The 24,168-nt window shown below is 52.5% G+C and overlaps 3 protein-coding genes across 7 annotated transcripts; all 3 read right to left on the bottom strand.

Moving 5' to 3' along the window:
- Positions 1-27: 27 nt before the first annotated feature.
- Positions 28-14,286, bottom strand: TAPBP (TAP binding protein). 2 transcript variants are annotated; one of them, XM_003923139.4, is made up of 8 exons: positions 14,033-14,286; positions 13,733-13,903; positions 13,245-13,505; positions 4,647-5,045; positions 3,960-4,301; positions 3,792-3,881; positions 3,616-3,653; positions 1,246-1,364 (listed from the first exon to the last, which is right to left on the bottom strand). In XM_003923139.4, the coding sequence occupies exons 1-8, from the start codon at positions 14,067-14,069 to the stop codon at positions 1,353-1,355; spliced, it is 1,350 nt and encodes a 449-aa protein (XP_003923188.1). In that variant the 5' UTR covers positions 14,070-14,286; the 3' UTR covers positions 1,246-1,352. The 2 variants fall into 2 exon arrangements, with proteins under 2 accessions (XP_074254011.1, XP_003923188.1); XM_074397910.1 differs by lacking the exon at positions 3,616-3,653 and having other exon boundaries at positions 28-1,364; positions 14,033-14,122.
- On the bottom strand, positions 14,092-17,721 carry ZBTB22 (zinc finger and BTB domain containing 22). Of its 3 annotated transcripts, none has more exons than XR_005578578.2 (3): positions 17,631-17,721; positions 14,492-16,984; positions 14,092-14,197 (listed from the first exon to the last, which is right to left on the bottom strand). XR_005578578.2 is itself a non-coding variant. In XM_039466466.1 (2 exons), the coding sequence occupies exon 2, from the start codon at positions 16,913-16,915 to the stop codon at positions 15,017-15,019; it is 1,899 nt and encodes a 632-aa protein (XP_039322400.1). In that variant the 5' UTR covers positions 16,916-16,984; positions 17,631-17,721; the 3' UTR covers positions 14,429-15,016. The 3 variants fall into 3 exon arrangements, 1 of the variants encoding a protein (XP_039322400.1); XR_005578577.2 differs by having other exon boundaries at positions 14,092-14,200; XM_039466466.1 differs by lacking the exon at positions 14,092-14,197 and having other exon boundaries at positions 14,429-16,984.
- Positions 17,722-18,519: 798 nt separating this feature from the next.
- On the bottom strand, positions 18,520-22,956 carry DAXX (death domain associated protein). 2 transcript variants are annotated; one of them, XM_010334022.3, is made up of 8 exons: positions 22,848-22,956; positions 21,704-21,962; positions 20,722-21,553; positions 20,366-20,577; positions 19,975-20,212; positions 19,341-19,818; positions 18,957-19,179; positions 18,520-18,772 (listed from the first exon to the last, which is right to left on the bottom strand). In XM_010334022.3, exons 2-8 carry the CDS (start codon positions 21,908-21,910, stop codon positions 18,713-18,715), a joined length of 2,250 nt encoding a protein of 749 aa, XP_010332324.1. In that variant the 5' UTR covers positions 21,911-21,962; positions 22,848-22,956; the 3' UTR covers positions 18,520-18,712. The 2 variants fall into 2 exon arrangements, with proteins under 2 accessions (XP_010332324.1, XP_010332325.1); XM_010334023.3 differs by having other exon boundaries at positions 21,704-21,959; positions 22,848-22,952.
- Between the last annotated feature and the right edge of the window lie 1,212 nt (positions 22,957-24,168).

The raw sequence follows: 24,168 nt of genomic DNA on the forward strand, positions 1-24,168 counted from the left end.
GGAAAGGGGTTGGAATGAGAGACCCGGTTGAAAGCAAGGGGACATAATTTTATTCCCACACGATTAAACCCGTTACCCCGTCGGTCTGGCCGACCGCCCTGACTCGGAGGTCCCTAAGCTGCGCCGCCGCTTCCTTCGTCAACGTCCAGCAGCTATCTGATGAGCGCCTTCCAGTGGGCGTTAGCCCCGGCGCGGGGCTTACAGCGGTGGACAGATAGGCGGGTCCCTGTCCTCGAGGAGCGCACGGTCCACGGGGAGACAGGCATTTAACGACGACTCACACGATCACTTAAATACAACTGTGGTGAGCCGCACAGGTGGGATGCGCGGCAGCCTGCGGGGAATGACGAGGCTGACCTGGTCTGCGACTCGGCGAGGGCAAGGGTGGACCAGGCAGCGGGAACAGAGGGCTGGGACCTGGAGGTGGGCGGGAGGCGTTTGCTTCATTGGAGGAAAGGAGTAATTCACTGTGTGATGAGCATCGAGAGGAGGGCTGGGGAGCACCGTCTAGGGCTGGAGAATTAGGCATTAGCGCCAGCGCGGGGGACTTGTAAGCCAGGGCAAGAAGAATGGATTTGGCCCTAGAGCACCGGTTCTCCAAGTGTAGCCTCGGCCTTACAGGTCGCTGAGACTATGTCAGGGGGTATGCGAGATTAAGATTTTTTTTTTTTTAAGATGGGGTTTCACCATGATGGCCAGGCTGGTCTTGAACTCCTGACCTCAGGTGATCCACCCATCTCGGCCTCCCAAATTGCTAGGATTACAGGCGTGAGCCACCGCACCCAGCCTCCCTTGATGATTTTTAAGAGGTACTGAGAGAAAAAAAAATCTTAAGAACCACTGCCCTAGAGCTCCAAGAAGGTGAATGCCATAAGGTTTGTGTTTTTCAAAAAAGCATTTCCCGGGCCGGGTGCGGTGGCTCATGCCTGTAATTCCACCACTTTGAAGGCCCAGAGGGGTAGATCACCTGAGGTCAGGAGTCCAAGACCAGCCTGGCCAACATGGCAAAACCCCATCTCTACTAAAAATCCAAAAATCAGCTGGTGGTATGACGTGTGCCTGTAATCCCAGCTACTTAAGAGGCAGGAGAATCGCTTGAACCCAGGAGGTGGAGGTTGTGGTGAGCGGAGATTGCTCCACTGCACTCTAGCCTGGGCAACTCAAGACTCCATCTCAAAAAAAAAAAAAAAAAATTTCTCCCTTGCACAGTTTAAAAAAAAAAAGCATTCTAGTCACTCAGTGGAGGAAGATTGGAGGGAATAGGAGCAGATGATGGGTATTATTTTGGGGAGCTACTGCAGAAGCTTGGGCCAGAGTTGATGGTGGCTTCCACAGGATGGTGGTGAGTGCCCTCACTCTGCTTTCTGGAAGAGAAGAAGGTGGTGAGGAATTCAGGATATTAGAAGGCAGTTGAGATGCACATAGTCTCGAACTCCTGACCTCAAGTGATCCACCCACCTCAGCCTCCTGAAGTGCTGGTATTAGAGGCATGAACCAACATGACTGGTCAAGACTTTTTTTTTTTTTTTCTGGAGACAGAGTTTCACTCTTGTTGCCCAGGCTGGAGTGTGGTGCTAAGATCTGGGCTCACCACAACCTACGCCTCCCAGGTTCAAGCAATTCTCCTGCCTCAGCCTCTTGAGTAGCTGGGATTATACACATGTACCACCATGCCCAGCTAATTTTGTATTTTTAGTAGAGATGGGGTTTCTCCATGTTGGTCAGGCTAGTCTTGAACTCCCAACCTCAGGTGATCCTGAGACCTGCCTTGGCCTCCCAAATTGTTGGGATTACAGGCGTGAGCCACTGTGCCTGGCCTGTAATTTCTTATATTGTTTACATGTCCAAAGAATATTTTGGATGTACAGGTTGAGCACCGCCAATCCAAAAATCTAAAATCCGAAATGGTCCAAAACCTGAAAATTTTTTAGTGCCAACATGATGCCACAAGTGGAAAATTCCACACCTGCCCTCATGTGGTGGGTCACATATATTATTAAAAATATTGTGTTTGGTTTACATTGTGTTAAAAAATAAAAAAGAAATGTTGTGGCTGGGTGCGGTGGCTCACGCCTGTAATCCCAATACTTTGGAAGGCGGAGGCAGGTGGATCACCTAAGGTCAGGAGTTCGAGACCAGCCTGATCAACATGGCAAAACTCTGTCTCTACTAAAAATACGAAAAATTAGCCGGGCGTCTTGCTGGATGCCGCAACCACTTCGGATGCCAAGGCAGAAGAATTGCTTGAAGGAGGTAGAGGTTGCAGTGAGCCGAGATCACCCATTGCACTCCAGCAGTCTGAAAAAATAAAAATTATAGGCTGGGCGCGGTGGCTCACGCCTATAATCCCAGCACTCTGGGAGGTCCAGGCGGGTGGATCACGAGGTCAAGAGATCGAGACCATCCTGGCCAACATGGTGAAACCCTGTCTCTACTTAAAAAAAATACAAAAATTAGTTGGACGTGGTGGCATGCACCTGTAGTCCCAGCTACTCAGGAGGCTGAGGCAGGAGAATCGCTTGAACCCAAGAGGCGGACGTTGCAGTGAGCCAAGATCGTGCCACTGCACTCCAGCCTGGTGCCTGGCGACACAGTAAGACTCTGTCTCAAAAAAAAAAAAAAAAATTGTATAAAGATTGGGCACAGTGCTCATGCCTATAATCCTAGCACTTTGGGAGGCAGAAGCCTCCCAAAGTGGATCATTTGAGGCCAGGAGTTTGAGACCAGCCTGGCCAACATGGTGAAACCCTGTCTCTACAAAAAATACAAAAATTAGCTGAGTGTGGTGCCACATGCCTGTAATCCCAGCTACTTGAGAGGCTGAGGCACAAGAATCACTTGAACCCAGGAGGTGGCGGTTGCAGTGAGCTGAGATCGCACCACTGCGCTCCAGCCTAGCTACACGGCAAGACTGTCTCAAACAAACAAACAAACAAAAACTTCAGACTATGTGTATAAGGCATATAGGAAACATAAATGAATTGTGTGTTTAGATTTGGGTCTGATTCAGAAGATATCTCATTATATATATATATGCAAATATTCCAAAGTCTGAAAAAAAATCCAACATCCAAAAACACTTCTTTTTCTAAGTATTTCAGATAAGGGAGGAGAATTATTAAATAAGGTATATTATTAAGTTAATTTTACCTGTTTCTGCTTATTTTTTTAATGTGACTACTAGATTATTTAAATTTACATATGTGGCTTGCATTATCTTTCTAATGGACAGCACTGCCTACGTAATTTTTTTAAATCCCTACACCCCAGGAAACAGATAGAGATTAAATAGCATGCTCAAAGAGTCCTACAGTTAGGATATAGTGCCAGGGGTTTTTTTGTTGTTTTTTTTTTTTTAAGACGGGGTTGCACCATGTTGGTCAGGCTGGTCTTGATCTCCTGACCTCAGGTGATCTGCCCACCTTGGCCTCCAGAGTGCTTGGATTATAGGTGTGAGCCACCACGCCCAACCTAGTGCCAGGTTTTAACCCAGATCAGTGTGAATTCCAAGCCTGGGTTTCGCCTACAGCACCAGCAGCCTCCCTCCATGGGTTTTGAGATAGGACAAGGAGATAAAATGACAAGGGAAAGACACAGAGAGGTGGAGCACTGTACCTTCTCCTTTGCATCCTTGCAGGTGGACAGGTAGACAGCTGTGGGAAAAAATTGAGAAGGGATTGGATGGTAGAGTGGTACAGGGGGAAGGTGGAGGGATGGGTGTCAGGCTCCTTGGAGTAGGTGGGGAAAGTTCACCAGCCTCAGGTCATGGTCAGGGTGGGGCTCACACTCACCAGCCCAGCACAGCGCCTTGATGAGCCCAAGCAGAAAAAAGGCAGACAGGAAAAGGCCTACGCTGTCCTCAAGGGAGGGTCCTGAGAGACCTGGCAAGCAGAAGGGGTGAGAGTGAGCTCCTGTCTTCCCAGGTGCTGGCTCAGGCTCCCAGAGCTCCCAGCTCTTACCTGCTACCTCCAAGGTGACCTCAGCACTGCGCCCCGAGGTAGGCAGGCTGGAATGGTGGATTCGACAGGTATATCGTGCCCCATGCTGCTCAGTGGTGACTGGGGGTGGTTGCAAGTGCCCAGAGAGGCTGACAGAGCCATCAGAATGGTGGCGCAGGCCTGACAGCCACCTCTGCCCCTCGGCCTTCTGAGAGCGGCCCCCTGGCCCACCCCGGAGCTCCCACTCCACCTCCAGGCCCCCAGAAGGGTAGAAGTGGGACACAAGGCAGACCAACTCTGGGGGTGCCTCCCCGGGGGCGGCCCATGCAAGAGGTGCTGGCATCAGGGACACTTTCGGGGGTTCTGAGAAAAGAGAAGGAAATGAGCATGGGGAAATTAGTCCATACTGTCCTCCCTAAAAGACACTCAGTTTGCCTTCTGGTTTCCTCAGAGCTAAAGAAGGTTGGGTTTCTTCTATGATGGGGAACTCACTGTCTCTCCATTGGTGCATCACAGGAATACCCATGCCAAAGCCCCTCAAATTCCCAGGAACCTTCTAGCCTCCCATTATCCCTCTGACTCCCAGGAACCCCTTTCTATCTCTACTCACTCACCCAGGCACCCTCTTCTCTATCATCCTGCCCCCATCACAGTACCCACAATCCAGTGCCCACCCTCTACCCCTGGAGACTCCGTCCCCCTACTCACTGTACACAGCAAGCTCCAGGGTGACCTGTCCTTGCAGGTATGGCAGGTGTACAGTGGCCAGATAGGTGCCCTCCTGAAAGGGTTGAACTCTAGGCAGCCAGAAGGTTCCATTTCCGGTCCATGGGCCCCATGGCTCATCATCATCCCAAGCAGCAAATGCCACTGCCCCTTCTTGGGCTGCTGGCATCTGCCCATCCAGCCCAGGAGTTGCAGCCAGGAGCAGATGTCCCTTACCCAGGTGCTGGCGTCGCCACTCTAGCCCAAAGGGAGGGGGACCCGGAGCTAGAGATGAGGCAGCCTCAGAGGTGGGGGGCATGTAGGCAAAGCTCAAGTCCAGCATAGCATCTTGTCCCAGTCTTACTCGAGGGGCAGGGGTGTGGGTGAGGACGGTCAGTACCACTGAGGAAGACGGGGATGAGGGAGAGAAAGAAGGAAAAAAAAGAAATGCAGTTATTGGGGAGGACCAAACTGCAGTTTACCCACCCCTCAGAGGACACCTTTTCTGATACTCACCATCTCCTAGCCCTCCCTGCAAACTCCTTTTGCTCTGGGACTGGGTGGGACCTAGTGTGACTGAGGGTGGGCAGAGATGTCTAGGGGTGGTGAGTATGGGCAATAAGGGGGTATGGCCTTTGAAGCCTGCTCTGAACATATAGCCCACTCACGCTCTGGGGACTGCAGAGTCTGAAGGCACTTGTGACACAACCTGAACCACTCTAGTCTCCAAGCACCAGCCTTGAGAAAGCAGGCCTTTCTTGATTACTGACGAAGACAAGGATTGAGCCATGACTGTCAGTCCTGTGGTGCTATACAGAATATTTACAGACTCTAGAAGGTTCTAGCTCTAGTCTAGACCTGATTACAGACCTCTCTGCTCTACTGGAGCAGTACAGTGCAGTGGCTAAGCGCCTGGAGCCTGGCTGACCTGGTTCATTTCCCCTCTGCAGCTTATTATATGGCCTTGGGCCACTTCATTTTGCCATGGCTCAGCTTCCTAATCCTGCTTTTTTTTGGAGACAAAGTTTCACTCTTGTTGCCCAGGCTGGAGTGCAGTGGTGTGATCTCGGCTGGCTGCAACCTCTGCCTCCTAGGTTCAAGCGATTCTCCTGCCTCAGCCTCCCAAGTAGCTGGGATTACAGGCATGTGCCACCACACTCAGCTAATTTTTTTTATTTTTAGTAGAGATGGGGTTTCTCCATGTCGGGCAGGCTGTTCTTGAACTCCCGACCTCAGGTGATCTGCCTGTCTCGGCCTCTCAAAGTGCTGAGATTATAGGCATGAGCCACCATGCCTGGTCTAGCCTTCTGATTTCTAAAATTAAAAGATGATGATAATAATAGTACCTACTTCATAAGGTTATTGTGAGGGTTAAATCATTAATACCTCTTGCTACTCAAATCTATTCAGTTCCCAATTTTAGATAACAGAGACACCTACATATGAAGGGCGCTTAGAACACTGGAACACAGTAAGTCTACACACGTGTTTGCTGTAGTTACACCTAACTTAGCATACCCCAAGTCAACAGCATCTCTGCAACATTCCCCACCCTGCTCCAATGCCTATCTTCCCTGCCTTTGATGAATAATCACCAAGCCTGCCAGACACTAAAAGCACACCCTTGAAGTTACTCAGACTCATTTCTTCATTCAGCGACTATTGAACACTGAAGATGTTCAAGGTGTCCTGGTAGACGACAGAGTGGTGAACAAGACAGGGAGTCCCTGCCCTCAAATTACCTACAGTCCAATGATAGACAAGCAAATTGTCAAAAATAACATGCTATGTGCTATCTCCACCAGGACCTAACATCTCATATCTGCTTCCAATTCAGGTTCTCATCAACGTACATTTGGACAATTCAACAGCCCTCCTGTCTGGGCTTTCTGTTCTCAGTCTCTCTCTCCTTCAACTCCTCTTTCACGCTGTAGCCAAACAAGGTGACTACAAGTCTGATCCCATCACTTGCCTGTTCAAATATCCCAAATACGCAGGGAATGGTGGCTCACGCCTGTAATCCCAGCACTTTGGGAGGCCAAGTCAGGTGGATCACCTGAGGTCAGGAGTTCAAGACCAGCCTGGCCAACATGGTGAAACTTGGTCTCTACTAAAAATACAAAAATTAGCTGGGCATGGTGGCGTGCGCCTGTAGTCCCAGCTACTTGGGAGGCTGAGGCAAAAGAATCACTTGAACCAGGGATGTGGAGGTTGCGATGAGCTGAAATCATGCCATTGCACTCCAGGCTGGGTGAGTGAGACTCTGTCTCAAAAAAATAAAATAAAATAAAATTCCCAAATACCTTGGAAATCTGCTGATAAAGGGCATAGGCTGAAGCTACATGGCCTGTGTTCAATTTCTAGCCCTGCTTCTTACACACTGGGTGTCCTTGGGTAAATCATTTAACTGGTTTGTGTCTCATATTTCTTTGTCTACAATATAGGAATAATATTGAAATTATTTTTCAATATTAATAATATTAATAACCATAATAATAGCTTATGGTTGTTGAGAGGAATAAGTGAGATTATGTGTATAAAGTGCCTAGAACAGGGCCTGACATAAAGAAAATGCTCAATAAATGTTAGCTGTTACTATTTTCATTACCTTCATCATTGTCGTGGATTCACTGGTTAACTTGGGAAAATCAACCTATATTTTCCTCACTAGTCCAATGATCTGATTCTTGCCTATCTTAAAAAAAAAAAAAAAAGAAAGGTAAAATAACAGGCCTTTTCCGGGTGCAGTGGCTCATGCCTGTAATCCCAGCAGTTTGGGAGGCTGAGGAGGGTGAATTACCTGAGGTCAGGAGTTCGAGACCAGCCTAGCCAACATGATGAAACCCATCTCTACTAAAAATACAAAAAAATATTAGTTGGGGTTGGTGGCGGTGCCTGTAATCCCAACTACTCAGAAGGCTGAGGCAGGAGAATTGCTTGAACCCAGAAGGCGGAGGTTGCAATGAGCCAAGGTTGCTCCATTGCATTCTAGTGTGAGCAACAAGCGACACTCCATCTCAAAAAATAAATACATAATTTTTTTTAAAAAAGGCTTTTTAGAATGACTCACCCTTCAAAAAAACTTTTGATGGCTCACTCATATCTAGAGAACAAAGCCCAGCTTTCAAGGTATTTGCACATTCAGCCCCTAGGCCACCCTTCCAGACTTCTCCTGTATCCTACCAACCAGCCACATAGAACCCCTTTCGTGTGCCTAGTAGAAGTGCTCATCACTGAGCATCTCTTTGCTTTGGTCATGAGGTCCCTTCAGTTTACAATGTCTTTCCCATTTTCTCCCAAACATCTATCAAGCTTGTTGAACCTCCAGCCCACAGGCCACATGCGACCAAGGATGGCTTTGAATGCAGCCCAACACAAATTCATAATTTTTCTTAAAACATTATATTTTTCTTTCTTCTTTTTTTTTTTTTGAGACGGAGTTTTGCTCTTGTTACCCAGGCTGGAGTGCAATGGCGCGATCTTGGCTCACCGCAACCTCCACCTCCTGGGTTCAGGCAATTCTCCTGTCTCAGCCTCCTGAGTAGCTGGGATTACAGGCACGCGCCACCACGCCCAGCTAGTTTTTTGTATTTTTAGTAGAGACGGGGTTTCACCATGTTGACCAGGATGGTCTCGATCTCTCGACCTTGTGATCCACCCGCCTCGGCCTCCCAAAGTGCTGGGATTACAGGCTTGAGCCACCGTGCCCGGCCATTATATTTTTCTTGATTTTTTTTTTTTTTTTTTTTTTGAGATGGAAGTCTCACCATCTTGGCCAAGATGGTCTTATCTCTCGACCTCGTGATCCACCCGCCTCAGCCTCCCAAAGTGCTAGGATTACAGGCGTGAGCCATGGCGCCCAGCCTTCACGATTTTTTTTTTTTTTTTTTTTTTTTTTTAAGCTCATCAGCCATCGTAGTGTTCATGTATTTTATGTGTGGCTCAAGAAAATTAATCTTCTTCCAATGTGGCTTTGGGAAGCCAAAAATTGGACACCCCTGATCTAAATGCTTCATGTACTTTAAGGTCACTTTCATCTCTGTTTCTTCCCAGAAATGTCTAGGTCCTTCAGGTAGAAGTAATCTTTTTCTTTTTATAATTATCTTTATGTTCTTTTAAATTCTAGCTTCTGAGGCCTATAAGGTGAAACTGTTCTCAGCTTCATGGAACTGTTCAGTAGAGTAAAGCAAAGTATGCAATTTCGCTTAATTTGTCACAATCCAGAAACATGCTTCTGAATTGTTAAAAACAAGATCCACAGGCTGGGCTCAGGAGCTCAGGCCTATAATCCCAGCACTTTGGGAGGCTGAGGTGAGCGGATCACCTGAGGTTAGGAGTTTGAGACCAGCCTGACCAATATAGAGAAACCCATCTCTACTAAAAATACAAATTTAGGCTGGGCACAGTGGCTTTACACCTATAATCCCAGCACTTTGTGATGCTGCGGTGGGTGGATCACAAGGTTAAGAGTTCAAGACCAGCTGGGCGCGGTGGCTCAAGCCTGTAATCCCAGCACTTTGGGAGGCCGAGGCGGGTGGATCACGAGGTCAAGAGATCGAGACCATCCTGGTCAACATGGTGAAACCCCGTCTCTACTAAAAATACAAAAAACTAGCTGGGCGTGGTGGCGCGTGCCTGTAATCCCAGCTACTTAGGAGGCTGAGGCAGGAGAATTGCCTGAACCCAGGAGGCAGAGGTTGCGGTGAGCCGAGATCGCGCCATTGCACTCCAGCCTGGGTAACGAGCAAACTCCGTCTCAAAAAAAAAAAAAAAAAAAAAAAAAAAGAGTTCAAGACCAGCCTGGCCAATACGGTGAAACCCTGTCTCTACTAAAAATATAAAAATTAGTCAGGCTTGGTGGTGGGTACCTGTAGTCCCAGCTACTTGAGAGGCTGAGGCAGGAGAATCGTCTGAACCTGGGAGGGGAGACTGAAGTGAACTGAGATCACACCACTGCACTCTAGCCTGGGCGACAGAGTGAGACTCCACCTCAAAAAAAAAAAAAAAAAAAAAGTAGCCGGGCATGGTGGTGCATGCCTATAATCCCAGCTACTTGGGAGGCTGAGGCAGGAGAATCACTTGAACCTGGGAGGCGGAGGTTGCTGTGAACCGAGATCGCACCATTGTACTTCAGCCTGGGCAACAAGAGTGAAACTTCATCTTTAAAAAAAAAAAAAAAAAGATCCACAGGCCGCGCATCACAGGGGCTCACCCCTTTAATCCCAGCAGTTTGGAAGGCGAAGGGAGGCTGATCACTTGAGGTCAGGAGTTCGAGACCGGCCTGGCCAACATGGTAAAACCCCGTCTCTATTAAAAATACAAAAATTAGGCCAGGTGCAGTGGCTCATTCCTGTAATCCGAGAACTTTGGGAGTCTGAGGCAGGTGGATTGCCTGAGGTCAGGAGTTTGAGACCAGCCTGGCCAACATAGTGAAACCTCGTCTCTATTTAAAATGCAAAAAATTAGCTGGGTGTGGTGGCGCATGCCTGTAATCCCAGCTACTTGGGAGGCTGAGGCAGGAGAATTGCTTGAAGCTGGGAAGCGGAGGTTGCAGTAAGCGAAGATCACACCACTACACTCCAGCCTGGGCAACAGAGCAAGACTCTGTCTCGAAAAAAAGAAAAAACAAAGAATGGTGAGAATTAGAAAACATATTTGGGGCCAGGCAGCTCACACCTGTAATCCCAGCAGTTTGGGAGGCCAAGGTGGGCGGATCAATTGAGTTCAAGACTAGCCTAGGCAACCTGACAAAATCCCATCTCTACAAAAAAAAATTACAAAAATTTGCTGGGCATGGTGGCACATGCTGGTGGTCCCAGCTACTCAGGAGGCTGAGGCATGAAAATCATTTGAGCCATCGAGGTGGAGGTTGCAGTAAGCTTAGATCACATAACTGCTCTCCGGCCTGCACTGCATACCAGCCTGGGCATGAGTGAGACCCTGTCTCAAATAAATAAATAAATAAGAAAATATATTTGTCTGCTGGGTATGGTGGCTCCCACGTGTAATCCCAGCACTTTAGGAGGCTGAGGCAGGTGGATCACCCGAGGTCAGGAGTTTGAGACCAACCTGGCCAACGTAGCAAAACCCTGTTTCTACCAAAAATACAAAAATCAGCCGGGTGTGGTGGCAGGCGCCTGTAATCCCAGCTACTCTGAAGACTGAGACAAGAGAATTGCTTGAACCTGGGAGGTAGAGTTTGCAGTGAGCCAAGCTTGTGCCACTGCAACTGCACTTCAGCCCAGATGACAAGAGGGAGATGCCGTCTCAAAACTAAATAAATAGGGCCGGGCACAGTGGCTCACGCCTATAATCCCAGCACTTTGGGAGGCCAAGGTGGGTGAATCATGAGGTCAGAAGCTCTAGACCAGCCTGGCCAATATAGTGAAACCTTATCTCTCTTTTTCTTTTTTTTTTTTTTGAGATGGAGTCTTGCTCTGTTGTCAGGCTGGAACGCAATGGCACAATCCCGGCTCACTGCAACCTCTGCCTCCCGGGTTGTTTTTTTTTTTTAAGCGATTCTCCTGCCTCAGCCTCCAAGTAGCTGGGACTACAGGCTTGCGTCACCACGACCAGCTAATTTTTGTATTTTTAGTAGAGACGGGGTTTCACTGTGTTGGCCAGGATAGTCTCAATCTCTTGACCTCGTGATACGCCTGCCTCAGTCTCCCAAAGTGGTGGAATTACAGGTGTGAGCCACTGAGCTCGGCCATGAAACCCTGTCTCTACAAAAAATTAGCCAGGCATGGTGGTTAATGCCTGTAATCCCAGCTACTTGGGAGGCTGAGGCAGAAGAATTGCTTGAACTCAGAAGGCGGAGGTTGCAGTGAGCCAAGATCGTGCCATGGCACTCCAGCCAGAGTGAGACTCTATCTCCAAAATAAATAAATAAATGGCACAGCAACTTGCTGTCACCCCAGTTGTCCGTGAGATACAGGCAATTTAACCCACCGGGGTACTTCCAGGGCTCCCTGTCTGCACGTCCTTCACTTTTTACTTTACATTAGGACTATCTGTGGCAAAGCTGCCTGGAACCTCCTGGAGAGCAGAATCTACATCAGATCGTCTTTGTGACCCTGAAGAGTACCCAAGGCCGTCCCAGAGATTCTGATTTAATCAGCCCAGCCCAACATGGATTGACTCAGGTTTCAGTGTATTTTAGAAACTTCCTGCCTTTTTTATTATTTTTATTTTCGAGACAGAGTCACCCAGGCTGGAGTGCAGTGGTGCAGTCTTGGCTCACTGCAACCTCCCAGGTTCAAGTGATTCTCCTGCCTCAGTTTCCCAAGAAGCTGAGACTATATGCGCACGCCACTATGCCTGGCTAATTTTTTTTGTACTTTTAGTAGAAAAACCCATTGGGTTTCACCATGTTGGCCAAGCTGGTCTCAAACTCCTGATCTCAGGTAATCCACCTGCCTCAGCCTCCCAAAGTGCTGGGATTACAGATGTGAGCCATGGCACCCAGGCCCAACGTGATTCTTATTTGCAGCCTGTACTGAGAACTACTGAGTTCTAACTCATTCTTGGTGCTAATAAGTATTTATTGAATCAATGAATAAATTAACACAGTGCCTCTCTTGATAGTCACAACAAGAAAGGCAGCTGGGAAATAGTACCTACATTTTACAGCTGGAAAAACAAACTCAGAAAGCAAAGCATTCTCATCATCACCTCCGTGAAGCTGGTAGCCCTAGGAAATATTTTTCCCCTCAGCCCTGACCCCAGACAGCGCCTGTCTACACAAGAGTGGTGTTCCTCAGCTTCTGCCAGGTTTCGGGCTTAAAACTAAGAATGGAGGTATAGGCAAAGGTGAGGGTTTCAGTGTGGGGTTCGCGTCTGTCTCCCTGGTTCTGTGGGTCATACTCAGTGAGGAGGGTGGAGAGGAGGGAGGGTGCAGGGTCAGATCCTCCTTATTCTTGAATTATCTGCACACTCCCTCCCGCGTCCCAGCCCAGCAAAGCAACCGACCCCTGGGCCTCAAACTGCAATGCACCCTTTAATACAATAGGAACCATCTGATCTCCCGCCGCCTCGCTCCGCCCACTCGAGCCCACTTGTTTGCGGACCACAGAGGGGCAGCACATCACCAAAAGCGGCTGTCAGGGAAGGTCCACGCGCTAGAGTGCAAGAGCCTTTGCTTTGCAGATTGCCGCAGCGCCGGGTGTGGGCGCAGGTGGGGCTACGGTTTTCGAAATGGAGTGAACCTCAAAGCAGAGGGTGCCTAGCAAGATACAGATCTGGGAGGAGCAGAGAAAAAACGCTCCTGCTTCTGGACTCCTCCCACCTCGCATCACCTGACACGTCTCTCAAGGTCTGGTGTAGAGAAACCCCACCTTTCCAAAGCCCCGCCCTTAGAAACACTACAAAGTCACCTCCTCCCCTCCCAGTCGCAATTTTTGTTGTTGTTGTTTTTTTTAACTGGGCGAGGGCTAGAAGGAGCAGTACAGATTGATTCTAGCCAAACCATCTCTCTTAACTAAAAAAGGAAACGGAACCCCGATTGGCGAAATGTCTCGCTCAAGTCCATAAAGCGAGTCCACCAGCTGATCTGGACCCTTAGAATCTACCCATCCTTCTCCACCTCCCCTCCCCAGCTACCTGTTGCCATGGTGATGAGAACAGGCTCCTGCTGAGGCGCTGGTTGTGGTCGCAAAAGGCTGGAGAGGCTGAGGACTGGGCTGGACATGCTGACCATCAGCCAAGCCCCATCCAGGGCCCGCGGGCAGTTCTGTTCCGGGGTCAGGCGGCTGGCCCAGTTCGCAGAGGCAGGGAGAGGGACGAAGCGGCTCATCTCGCAGTGTGGCGCGGGCGCGCCCCGGGGGTACCGCCTGAAGGCAGCCTGGAGGGCGCCCGCGGGGTCTGAGTGTAGAGAAGGAAGTTGCCGCTGTAGAGTCAAGGGCGGGAAGGGGGCTGGAAGGGCAGGGTTCGCCGCACTTCAAACGTACAGACTACCCCATAATGAGACTCACTTTATAGAGGGGGAAGCTGAGGCCTCGAGGTCACTGCCCGATGTAAAGAGGAGGGGGTTTCTGTGGAGGTGACAGACGTACGGGGTGGGGGGGTGCGGCGAGTCCCTAAAGACTCACCGTGCACATTGAGGTAGAGCTCAGGGTCGAGGTCCGGCCGGGGCGGCGGTCCCCCAGTCCCCTGGCGCAACAGCAGTGCAGCAGGTCTCTTGGCCAGGCCCTTTCCGCTCGCATCCTCCACGAGCCAACACTCGATCACCGCCGGTCCTGCCGAGACGGCGGTCGCCAGGCCTAGCACATAGGGGCGCAAGCGAGGGGCGGCTTAGATGTCTGGTGACCTGCCCACTCCCACTCTGGCGTCCGCGCCAGTGGGGCCACCTCCCTCCAGTTCTTGGGCGATGAGTCGCGGGGTTCGCTCACCCAAAGCCATAGCGAGGACCAGAGACAGGGACTTCATGGCGCTGCGATCTCCTCAGCCATGAAGCCTCCTCTTCCTCCTTTCACTTTCACTTTCCTCCAAAGGGCGACAGGCGGTGGAAATCCCCGCTCTGGTTAGGTGTGGGTGCCTGGGAGACCGGTGTTTCCCTGCTGACCAGGCAGGGATCCAGGAAGAGACTCTTCAGTTCTCGTCAGGACACCCCAGCCTTGCCCTCCTGGACCACCCAGCAGCCACGAGTTTGAGCCCTCCCCAAACCCAGCACCCCCAGCCGCTCCTGTGTGTGCCCTCCAGCATCCGCTTTCCCGAGAACCATTACTACGGTTTTCTCCCACCTGTGCCGCGTCCCCAGCAAACACATGGGTTGTCGGGAAGCCAAGTAAATGACCAATAAATATTTTAATCACTGTTAAAAAAAATAAAAACCTTGTACTACTACTTACTCCCTCCTTGTCTCCACCCACTCCTCCAAGAGAACCGAGTTGGGGATTTCCCCAGGAGGTGGGGTGGGTGGGGAGACAGGGTAGAAATAAAGAGCACATCCTTGAGAGGGGGTAGGTTTCAGGACAAGGGTGGGGCTCAAAGGCCTGGTCCCCATGACAACACAAACACAGACTTCAGGCACAGACTACAACCACCTGACCCTTGACCCTGTGACTGCAGGATGCTCAACACGCCCCCTCTCCCTCCCTCCATATGCACCCTACTCTGTGGAGCCGGGGCTTCCGTGTACCCATCAGAGGGAAAGGAAGGGCTTAGTTCCAGAAATTCCTTGGGAGGGAGGGGTTGAGGAGTAGAATGGGCAGGCGATGGTGCAACTGTGGTTCCCCTTCCAGCATATATACAAGTCCATAGAGATAAAGGAAGACAGTAATTGTGGTGGGAGACCCGCCGGGGGCCAAAGCGCCCTTGGATCGTGCTTATTCCCTCTTCCCCGAAAGCTACCCCCACCCCAGTAGGCTGCCCCTTCAGTTTGCTCCTCCGCCTCCACTGAAGCCCATCTCCACCTTGTGGACGCTGGGTGGGGACCACACTCGTCTGCTGGACGGCGGCGTGGCCGCACTCGCCTCGTCGCCGCTGCCCCCACCGGTTCCGGGGGATTCTCTCTTGGCCGGCAAGGATGGCCCCGTGGGCGTCCCAGGCCCAGGTCCAGCCCCGCCGCCACCCAGGCGGTGCCGGCGCTCACAGTGTCCTCGGTGGCGCATGAAGCTGTCCCGCCACATGAACTTCTTGGCGCAGACACCGCACTCATAGGGCTTGAGACCTGTGTGCGTCTTCATGTGCTCAGTCAGATGGTGCTTCATCTTGAACTTTTTGTTGCACACCGGGCAGTCAAAGGGCCGCAGATTGAGGTGCATGTTCACGTGCCGGTCCCGCATGCTCTTGTGGGAGAAGGCCTTCCCACAATGGCACAGAAAGATCTTATTCCCGTCCCCGCTGCCAGTTCTTCCAGGGACCCCACCAGCGCTACCCGGCACGTCCAGGCCCCCCACCGACGTGCCCCCCAGGGTCACTGCCCCGTGTTCTGCTTGGTTCCCTGGTGGTTGGCCAGGAGCCTGTGAGGAGGATGAAGACGACGGGAAGACCAGGATCTGGTTGCCCTGCATGTCCAAGGGAAGGAGCGGTCGAGGAGGGTGGGAGGGGGCATAGGAAGAGGGAGTTGGCCCCCCTGAGTCATCAAGACCTGCTCCAGGACCCCCACCCTCATAGGGGCCAAAGTCATTGGAGGACTCACAGAAGTTGACCTGCTCCTCCCCCTTGTCTGGGGGCTCACTCAGGGTACGGACATCACTTATGCTGAGGGTAGCCTCAGGCCCTCCCCCAGGTGGAACCCTGGAGCTACCCCCTAGCTCTTCGTCTTCATCATCCTCACAGGTCAACACCAGGTCTTCCTCCTCTTCTTCCTCCTCCAGATCTGGGTCTTGGGGAACCAGGGGTGCTGGTGCTGGGCAATTACCACCTCGCTTCACGTATACCCAGTGTTTCTGTGGCATGATGCTAGGGGGTGTGTAGGTGGGTCTCCTGAGCCCAGTCCCAGGGACCACTGCCCCCCTTCCATCCCCACCGTCATCACACAGCTCATCTGCCTCCAGCAGCAGCTTTCCAGAGGTGGCGCCCCCACTGCCAACGACAGGGGCTGGGAATACAGGGCCACCTCCTCGACGCTCCCCACTGCCCACTGCAGAAGCTGCAAATGCCTCTTGGGAGGAAGATGAGAAATCAGTGGACTCCCTGGGGCTGAAGTAGTTGCTGCTGCTGGGAGACTGATTCTCACTGGCTCGGCTGGAGGCGTGGGAGCGCACAGAGCCCATGGTAGAAGGGGCCACAGTGCCCCCACTCCCGGATGGGACCCCAGCACCAGGGACCGTGACAGAGGTGGCTGCAGCAGTAGTGATGGTGGTGGTAGCTGAGGCCCGGCCTTCTCGGAGTAGTTCAGTGCATTTGTCCACAATGTGCCACATTTGGAGCACAGACCCCACTGTGAGGAAGTTGACAATGTCAGCAGCAGCCATGCTAAGGCGGCCAGTGTAAGCGGAGGCCAGGACAGTCTCGAAGGCGCCTGGGTCCATGACACTGGGCAGCGAGATGGAGGTCATGCCCTTGAGTAGGACCTGATCATGGAAGTAAGGGGAGGAGGCAGCCAGAACAGCCCGATGAGCCCGGAACTCCCGGCCCTGCACTCGGATAGACACATCACAGAGCTGGCCCTGAAGACGCTGCTGATTGAGGGACTCCAGGAGGGCACTGGTCACCTCAGGGAAGGACACATGTACCACTGCAGCTGCTGGCAGGGGTAGTGGGGGTGGAGCCAGCGACAGCGGCAGGGGGAGTGCTGCCCCACTGGGAGACAAAGGAGATGGCTCCATGTTGTGGAGGGAGGGGATACCCCCCCAGCCACAGGAACAAAGGAAGGAGGAGGGCGGCCGGGGGGGTCTCTGGGAAAAAAAAGAGAAAAGAATAATGATAACATCTCATAACGACACAGCCCGTTTACACTTATCTGTGTAATTCCCCACAACCGTGTGGTAGGTATTACTCTCAACCCCATTTAACAGAGGAGGAAACTAAGGCTCAGAAAGATTAAGAGATTATTCAAGGTCACACAGTCAGTAAGTGGCGGCGCTAGCAAACACAAGTATCTGACAAATCCTGAGCCCTTTCCTTGGAGGTTAGAGAAATAAGGCGCTCTTAGGGAGTGGTGTGCCTTCCTTCGGAATTATACCCTATTTCCCATTTACCTGAGAGCCTGACATTCCAAAATCTACCTTTTTGGCGTCGTGTACCCATTTTTTGGGAGGGGGCAGGGCAGCTCCTCTACTGAAAACCAACCCTACTCAATCTCCCCTCAGGCTATGCCCCCCAGCTCTCTCGCCGACCACGCCCCCTTTCGCCCCTGCTTCTACCTAGCCCCGCCCCTTTAAAGGCTCGCCCCATGCCCCGCCCACTTTCGGGCCTTTCGACCCCGCCCCTTGTCTACCTCCGCCCACACCCGACCCCGCCCCCCCCGCTCCGCCCCAAGCGCTACCCCGGCCTCTTCTCCCACCCGGAAGGCGCCCCCCAACCTCGCGCGTCCCCGCTTACCGGGCCGCGCGCCCCCGGGCCCCCCCCGCCCCTCACTCGGCGGCCAGAGCTGCAGCCTGGGCCCCTCCCGCCGCCATCTTGCGCCGACTCCCTCCGCCCTCCGCCTCCGCTCCGCCTCCCGCCCCTCCGACTTTAAAGGCACAGTCGGGCACCCCGCCCGTGCCGCTGGGCAATACTCGGCCGACTCGGCCACTTTGCCTTTAAAGAACCGTCGCCTCATTCCACCTTAAAGGATCAGGTCCCCTCCTCCGCTGGGAACTCAGGACTTGGTTCGGCCGAAGCATTTATTCCCCTTTAAAGCTATAAGCTTGCCTTTTCCCATTGGCGACAGGGCCAGGCATCGTTCCCCAGGCTCCGCCTCTGAGCTGTGACCATTAGCTGGTTGGTGGGATCTAATCGCCCTCTTCCTAGCTCCTGACATCTCCCCTGAAGCCCCGCCCCCTGTCTCCGGGCCTGGATTGGCCGAATAACCTTGAGTCCGCTTCTCATTGGCTTTTTCACTCCAACTGCAAGAAGTGAAAAAGTAAAGTGCGTTAAGGCGGCTGAAGCACTTAAAAAAAAAAGTACAGCCTGAACAACATGGGGAAACCCCGTACCTACAAAAACTACAAACAACAAAAATTAGCAAGGCGGGGTGGCGCGCGCCTGTAGTCCTAGCTACTGGGGAGGCTGAGGCATTATCACTTGAGACCCGGAGGTCCAGACTGCAGTGAACTGTGATCATACCACTGCACTCTGGCCTGGGTGATATGATGAGACCAAAAAAAAAAACAAAAAAACCCACGTTAGAAAGGACAGATCAGGCCTACCCCGGGAACATTGGGCAAACCATGAGCAAGGAAAGGGACAGCTAATGCCAATCTGTGTCAGCAGAAGGAATAGACAGTGATACAATAAGAAAAGAAGTTTATTGTTTATTTATGTTTCTGTGTAAAACTTCAGTTTTTTTTTTTTGTTTTGTTTTTTTTAAAGAAACACCAACAGGGGATTAGCCCAGTCCATTCCTTCCTCTGTCATCTGCTTCCCACCATCCTCCAAATGCTATCCCAAAACATTTTGGAGGCAGGGAGAAGGGGAGGCAGCTAATCAGAGTCTGAGAGCACGATGATCTCCTCTGGATCACACTGTGTGGCCACACTTGTCTGCAGGGGAGTGAGAGACAAAGAGTCAGAGAGATATGCAGTACAGGGGAAAAGAAACAGACGGGAGGATTTAGAGGATAAAACGTGGGTGGGAAAAAGGGAGAGAGAGGATGTGAAGGGTGCAGCTGAAACAGACAATGAAAAAGAACAAATTATCAGAGGAAACCCAGCCTCCCCTTCTTACCTTGTAAGTTCCAGGCCGGGGAGGTTGTGACTGAGGGGTTTGGGACAGCCGAGCTGGAGAAGGGATGCAGAGGGAGCTGGTCACCAGGCCATGGCTGGGAGAGTCTACCCTCGTGGAGGAATCAGCAACCGGAGCCAAGGAAGCCAAGGGGGAAGGTGGGCTGGGCAGGGTACATATCTTTTTCCCATTCTTCTCATGCACTGACCTTTGCCTTTCCACACAGCTAGGAACAGAAACATAAATATGTAGAGGGGTACAGGAAGACTGAGGCTGGAGGGAAGCAGTCCAGTGTCTCCCAACAGACTCAGTTTCCCCATATTCCTCTCCGAAAGTCCCCTGCAATCCCTCCTTGCAGGGGACTCTTCCTCCTCCTGTTGTTATTACCTGTTTCCCAACAGCCCTGATCCTGTTTGCGTCTTCTCCTTCCGAGATTTTTTGCAGGGGGGCCCAGAATCTCCCCAGTTGTGAGGAGAGACGCCTCCATTGAAGGAAGTAGAAGATACCATGCCTGCCCCATTCTCTAAGACAGTGGTGAGGGAGTCCTCGGACTGCTTCCTGGAAGAGGAAACGTCTGTCTCCACAGAGGAAGGGGTGGTATCCAGGGGCAAAGCTTCAATCTCTAGCTCAAAGAGCTGAGACATAGGGCTTTCTTCCTCCAGGGCCAGCTCCTCAGGCTGTTCTCCATTGCTTTCAGCATCTATGCTGGAGGGGGCCAGGGGTTCTTCTGACAGTAACGATGGTGACACTGTGAGTCCTTTGTTTTGCTGCTCCCCTGAAGACCTGCTGATCTCTTTGTCAGGTTCCAGGTTCTTTTCAGTAGAGATCTGTGGTGAGGACATGGGGCTCCTGTCTCCACCTTTATCTGGAAAAGAAGAAAACGGGAGCGGGTAGCTTGAGAACAAGGGGAAAAAAATACTGCTGAGAGGACACCAGGAGGAGGAAGGAGAAGGTCTCAAACAGGTGGCTCATGCCTAACAAAACAGAAATGACAGGTGAGGATAATGTTCCCTTGACTTACCTGCTTCTTCCTCTTCCTCCTCCTCTTCATCGTCCTCCTGACCATCCTGCATCTGTTCCAGATCCTCCTCCTCTTCAGAATCTGTGGCCTCCTCCTCATCTTCTTCTTCTTCCTCCTCCTCGTCCTCCTCCTCCTCCTCCTCCTCGTCCTCTTCCTCATCACTTTCCTCATCTTCTTCGTCATCTGTCTCAGCTCTGGAGGTGGAAGGGCACCCCTGGGATGCCATTCCACTAGGGCCCTGGGGACAAAGAAGTTTCTCTAAGGAATCCCTTGCCCCAGAGGGTCTGATTCTTGCATTCCTTTTCATATTCCCCCATCAGTCAACCTGGACTCCCTGGTAGCCAGTGCAGGGAAGGAGAAAGTCTCTCTGAAGGCTGTACCCCATCCACACCTCACCAGAATCCGAGGAGGCATTGGGGATGTCTGCAGAGTAGGAACAGGTGCCTTGGAGCCGAGCTCTTCTCTTTTTTCTCTCGCCCTCCTCACTTTTGTCTTGCAACATTGCATATTTGGAGATGACCTCATCTAACCGACTCATGGCCAAACTCCGGTTTTCCCGAAGGCGCCGGGCCAACACAGGATCCGATAGCGCAGGGTCAATGCCTACGTGGGAAGACATAAAGTCAGAGCACTCAGCCCTTGAAGGGCCTAGAAGAGTACAAACCCTAGAAAGGACTAGAGAGAAGCCCCATCCGCCTCATACCTGACATATAAAGGTCACTGACAGACATCCCATTAACCCCCTACCTGGCCTATAGTCATCTGTGAGGTGGCAGCCAAAGTTGTAGATGAGATCAAGGTGCCGTCGTTCCTGTAACTTGATGCCCACATCTCGGAAGGCATCCTGAGCCATGAGCTGGAGTCGCTGTCGGGGGAGGCCAAGGCTGTGGCGAGCAGCTGCCTTCTCCACGGCCCGAAGCACATCTCCATAGTCAGGGAAGGTATCAGGCCCTGGCTTGTTGATGAGCCGCTCAATGCGCCTGTTAACCTCTGGGTAGCGAGTTCCACGGTAGGGGATGCGCTGCTCTATGACGCGGCCCGTCAGTGAAGAGCAGTCTTTCAGCTCACACAGTCTCCCAAAGAGGCGGATCAGCTTCCGCTTCAAGCGTGCCTCCTGCAGGTATGTGGAGTCTGGGTCGTCCAATTCCGAGAGATCCAACTCCTTCTCCTGCAGCCGCCGGATCTCTGCCACATAGAGCGCCAGCAGCTGCTCCAAGCGCTGGATCTGCCGCCGGGAACCACGGGTCCTTGGGGCCTCAGAGGCAGTGCTTTCAGCATTTGTGGGGTCCAAGGAGAGGTGTGTGGGAGGGTTATTCCCAGAGGGCTCATGGGAGGTGGTGGCAGCAGGGGCCAAGTTCAGCTTCTTTTTGGCTGAGTGGGCCTTAAGAACAGTGCAGAGCTCATTAATGTAGACATAGAGCTTAGCGGGCCGGCTCTGGGCCCGAGACAGGACCCGAGAGAGGATGTTGCAGAACTCCGCCGAGGCCAAAAACAGAGAGTGGGCACGTTGCTGCCGGCTATAGAGGAACGGGACCACCTCAGGGTGGTCTGCTGTCTGCGTCTTACAAAGTTCAAGGAACTGGAAGGTTCAGGGGAAGAAGGGAGGGAAAGAGAGACAAGGGGAGGGGTTGAGAGAAAGGGGTGGTGGGGTTAGTGGGGAAGAAAGGACAGGAGAGCCAGTCAGCCATCCCCCTCCCTGGGGTACAAAAATGTCCCCGCTAAAGCTCACCTCTTTGAACAGCTTCTCATTCTCCAACTTGTAGCATTTCTTGCCTCCTGAACTACTGCGTCCTCTGGCCCCATGAGGCTCAGAGGAGGTCGGGGCTTCTGCCTCAGGTGAGGCTGCACTGGGGAGTGGGTGGGAGGGCCCTGGCTGAGCAGCTGCTTCATCTTCATCATCATCATCCAGCACAATGATGCTGTTAGCGGTGGCCATGGGGGATCAAATCCCCCGGAAGGAGGAAGTGGTGGGGATTTCAGAATTCCTGCTGGAAGGGGATGCAGCCTCGGAATGAGCCCCTCCGGCATTGCCCCATCCCTTCACCTCACACATTTTCCGAACTCCTTGGGTTTCGGTAACATCCATCCCTGACCAAAACTATCTTCACCACCTGATGTCAATAAGCATTAGTTCTGTATGCTTTTCGGGCCCTTCAAGTGGTGTGGGGAGGGCAAACCACCGCCACACCGTAAGTTGCCACCTTCTGCTCCACCCCTCACGTCGATTTCCGGTCTTTCCGTCGCGTCCCTCCACTATTTCTCAGAGTTGACAAGTTGAGTCTTCCTCCCACACTGCACCCCAAATCGTCCTGACACCCCCTTGCACAGATAACACACTCCTACGGGCGCCACCTTAGGTATTTGCCACCTCTGTCCTCAAACACGTCAACCCCACACCCACCCCATCCTGAATGATCACCCCAACTTCCAGACTCTCTGAGGCGAAAGAGCTTCCCTCCCAAGAGTCCGTTCTCCTTTTCCCTCCTTGAACTGGCTCCATATTTCACCCTCTGATGAGTCTCCTCAAACTGGGGCTGCAGGTTGAAGATATTTCACTCCAAGTCCCCTCCCTCTCACCCCACCCTAATTTTCCCCATTCTCTCTGTGACCTGCAACTGATCAAAAGTCCCCCCCGCCCCCCGCGCTGCGTTCTCCCGATTCCTCTTAGATCCCAACCCTGGGTCGGGCAGGTCCGGTAGATGCGCTTCCCGCCAAATCCCCCTCCCCCAGTTCAGCCCCCGGCCGCCCCACTCCCTTTCAGGGATAGGAAGGTATCACAGCTTTTCCCTCAGACTCAATGCCCGGCTCTCCCCAACACCCCTCCCCGGATATCCCCGCCTCCGCCTCCGGTCCCCGCACCGGCCGGCCCCCACCTCAGAAACGGTCTCTCGAGGCGACCCTCGCGGCTGATCTCAGAACCTCGCATGGTTCCCTCCGCCTTCCTTCCCCCTCCCACCGCAGGCCCCACTACGGACCGGAAGTCACAGAGTTTCCGCCTACAGGCAACTAAGCGCCGCCATATTGTCGTACGGAACCCCGTCTTCCTGTGGCCGGAAGTGGCCGTAGTCCCGCCCCGCCAACACCTTCAGTGTCGCCCACATAGTCAGCGCTCTCTTCCAGTTCAGAGTTTGACTTTCCTAGCCCAGGCGTCCCAAAGCAGCTGGGGGCCGCCATTTTGCTGTACGGCGCTGGCTAAACCCGGACTCCGGTGCGCAGCCAGTGGAGCTCTTTTCACCCGGTGCTTCTACGGCTCTGCCAATCAGAAACTTCCTGCCTGGGGCCCAATCGCCGGCGAGTAGCGCGTGGGGAGGACCGAGCCTCCTTCTCAAGCAGGGGCAGGGGAACCGAAGAGGGTGGATAAGGAATTGGGCTTTCCAAAGCGGCGCAGGGTTTCAGGGAAGGGCAGAAGTCTCTTAAAAGGGAAGTAAAACCTTTTTCTTTCAGCTGGGCTGTTGGCAAGCCTTCTGGCCCTGCTTTCCTGTCCCCCAGATTCCCGTTTCCCAGGCTTATTCGGCTGCCCCTTCCCCTTTCCCCGCTAGGCGGCGCGCTCCTTGCCGCTGTCCAGCAGTTGCTTCCACTGCCAGGGTCTGCGTCTCCCGACGGTTCTAACACATGCATACAAATGAGCACAACGCGCCATGCAAGAGTGTTGTTATTATTATTGCTACTGTTGTTGATTTGCTTTTCACGCTTCACCACAGAACTAACGGCCAACCAAACCGGTGGGACCTGAATGGTTCTGCCTCTCCAGAGGGGGGTCCTCGAGGGGAGGCCGTGCTTTGTCGTGGAGGCCCAGGGTCTGCGGATGGGCGATGATGGGGTGGGACCTGGAGGGGAGTCTGTGCAAATTGCCGCCGCGGGGTCTGTGAGACGACATGAGGCTCCTAAAACACCTGGGTCTCCACCTCCTCTTCCGGGAGAGCCGAAAAAAAGAATGAAGGACGAAGAACCGGATACTCAACTGTAGGGTCTCGTGGAGGCAAGGCTGGTTCCAGAGATGAGCTTATGAGGAAACCAGAAATGTTAACAGGGTCCCAATCGCTAAGATTTCCACTTTCCCAACATCTTGCCACTTCACTAGGGCCACAGAGGTCCTTAGATCCCTAACGCTGAGTCCCAGAGTGGCAAACACCGTCCATTAAACATTCCCACGTCGCTGCTCTCCAGTCGTCAAAGTCTACAGCTTTCAAAATG

This window comes from Saimiri boliviensis, chromosome 4 (assembly GCF_048565385.1).
Source record: "Saimiri boliviensis isolate mSaiBol1 chromosome 4, mSaiBol1.pri, whole genome shotgun sequence".
In the NCBI taxonomy this organism is placed as follows: domain Eukaryota; kingdom Metazoa; phylum Chordata; class Mammalia; order Primates; family Cebidae; genus Saimiri; species Saimiri boliviensis.

Coding starts and splice junctions, on each gene's coding strand:
- DAXX (XM_010334022.3), bottom strand. CDS start 21,910: ATGGCCACCGCTAACAGCATCATTGTGCTGGATGATGATGATGAAGAT. Junction 20,213..20,365: donor CCTCCTCGGATTCTGGTGAG/GTGTGGATGGGG, acceptor CTTTGTCCCCAG/GGCCCTAGTGGAATGGCATC. Junction 18,773..18,956: donor CCCGGCCTGGAACTTACAAG/GTAAGAAGGGGA, acceptor ACTCCCCTGCAG/ACAAGTGTGGCCACACAGTG.
- ZBTB22 (XM_039466466.1), bottom strand. CDS start 16,915: ATGGAGCCATCTCCTTTGTCTCCCAGTGGGGCAGCACTCCCCCTGCCG.
- TAPBP (XM_074397910.1), bottom strand. CDS start 14,069: ATGAAGTCCCTGTCTCTGGTCCTCGCTATGGCTTTGG. Junction 5,046..13,244: donor TCTCATCACCATGGCAACAG/GTAGCTGGGGAG, acceptor CGTCTTCCTCAG/TGGTACTGACCGTCCTCACC. Junction 1,365..3,791: donor CAAGGCGCTGTGCTGGGCTG/GTGAGTGTGAGC, acceptor CTTCTCTTCCAG/AAAGCAGAGTGAGGGCACTC.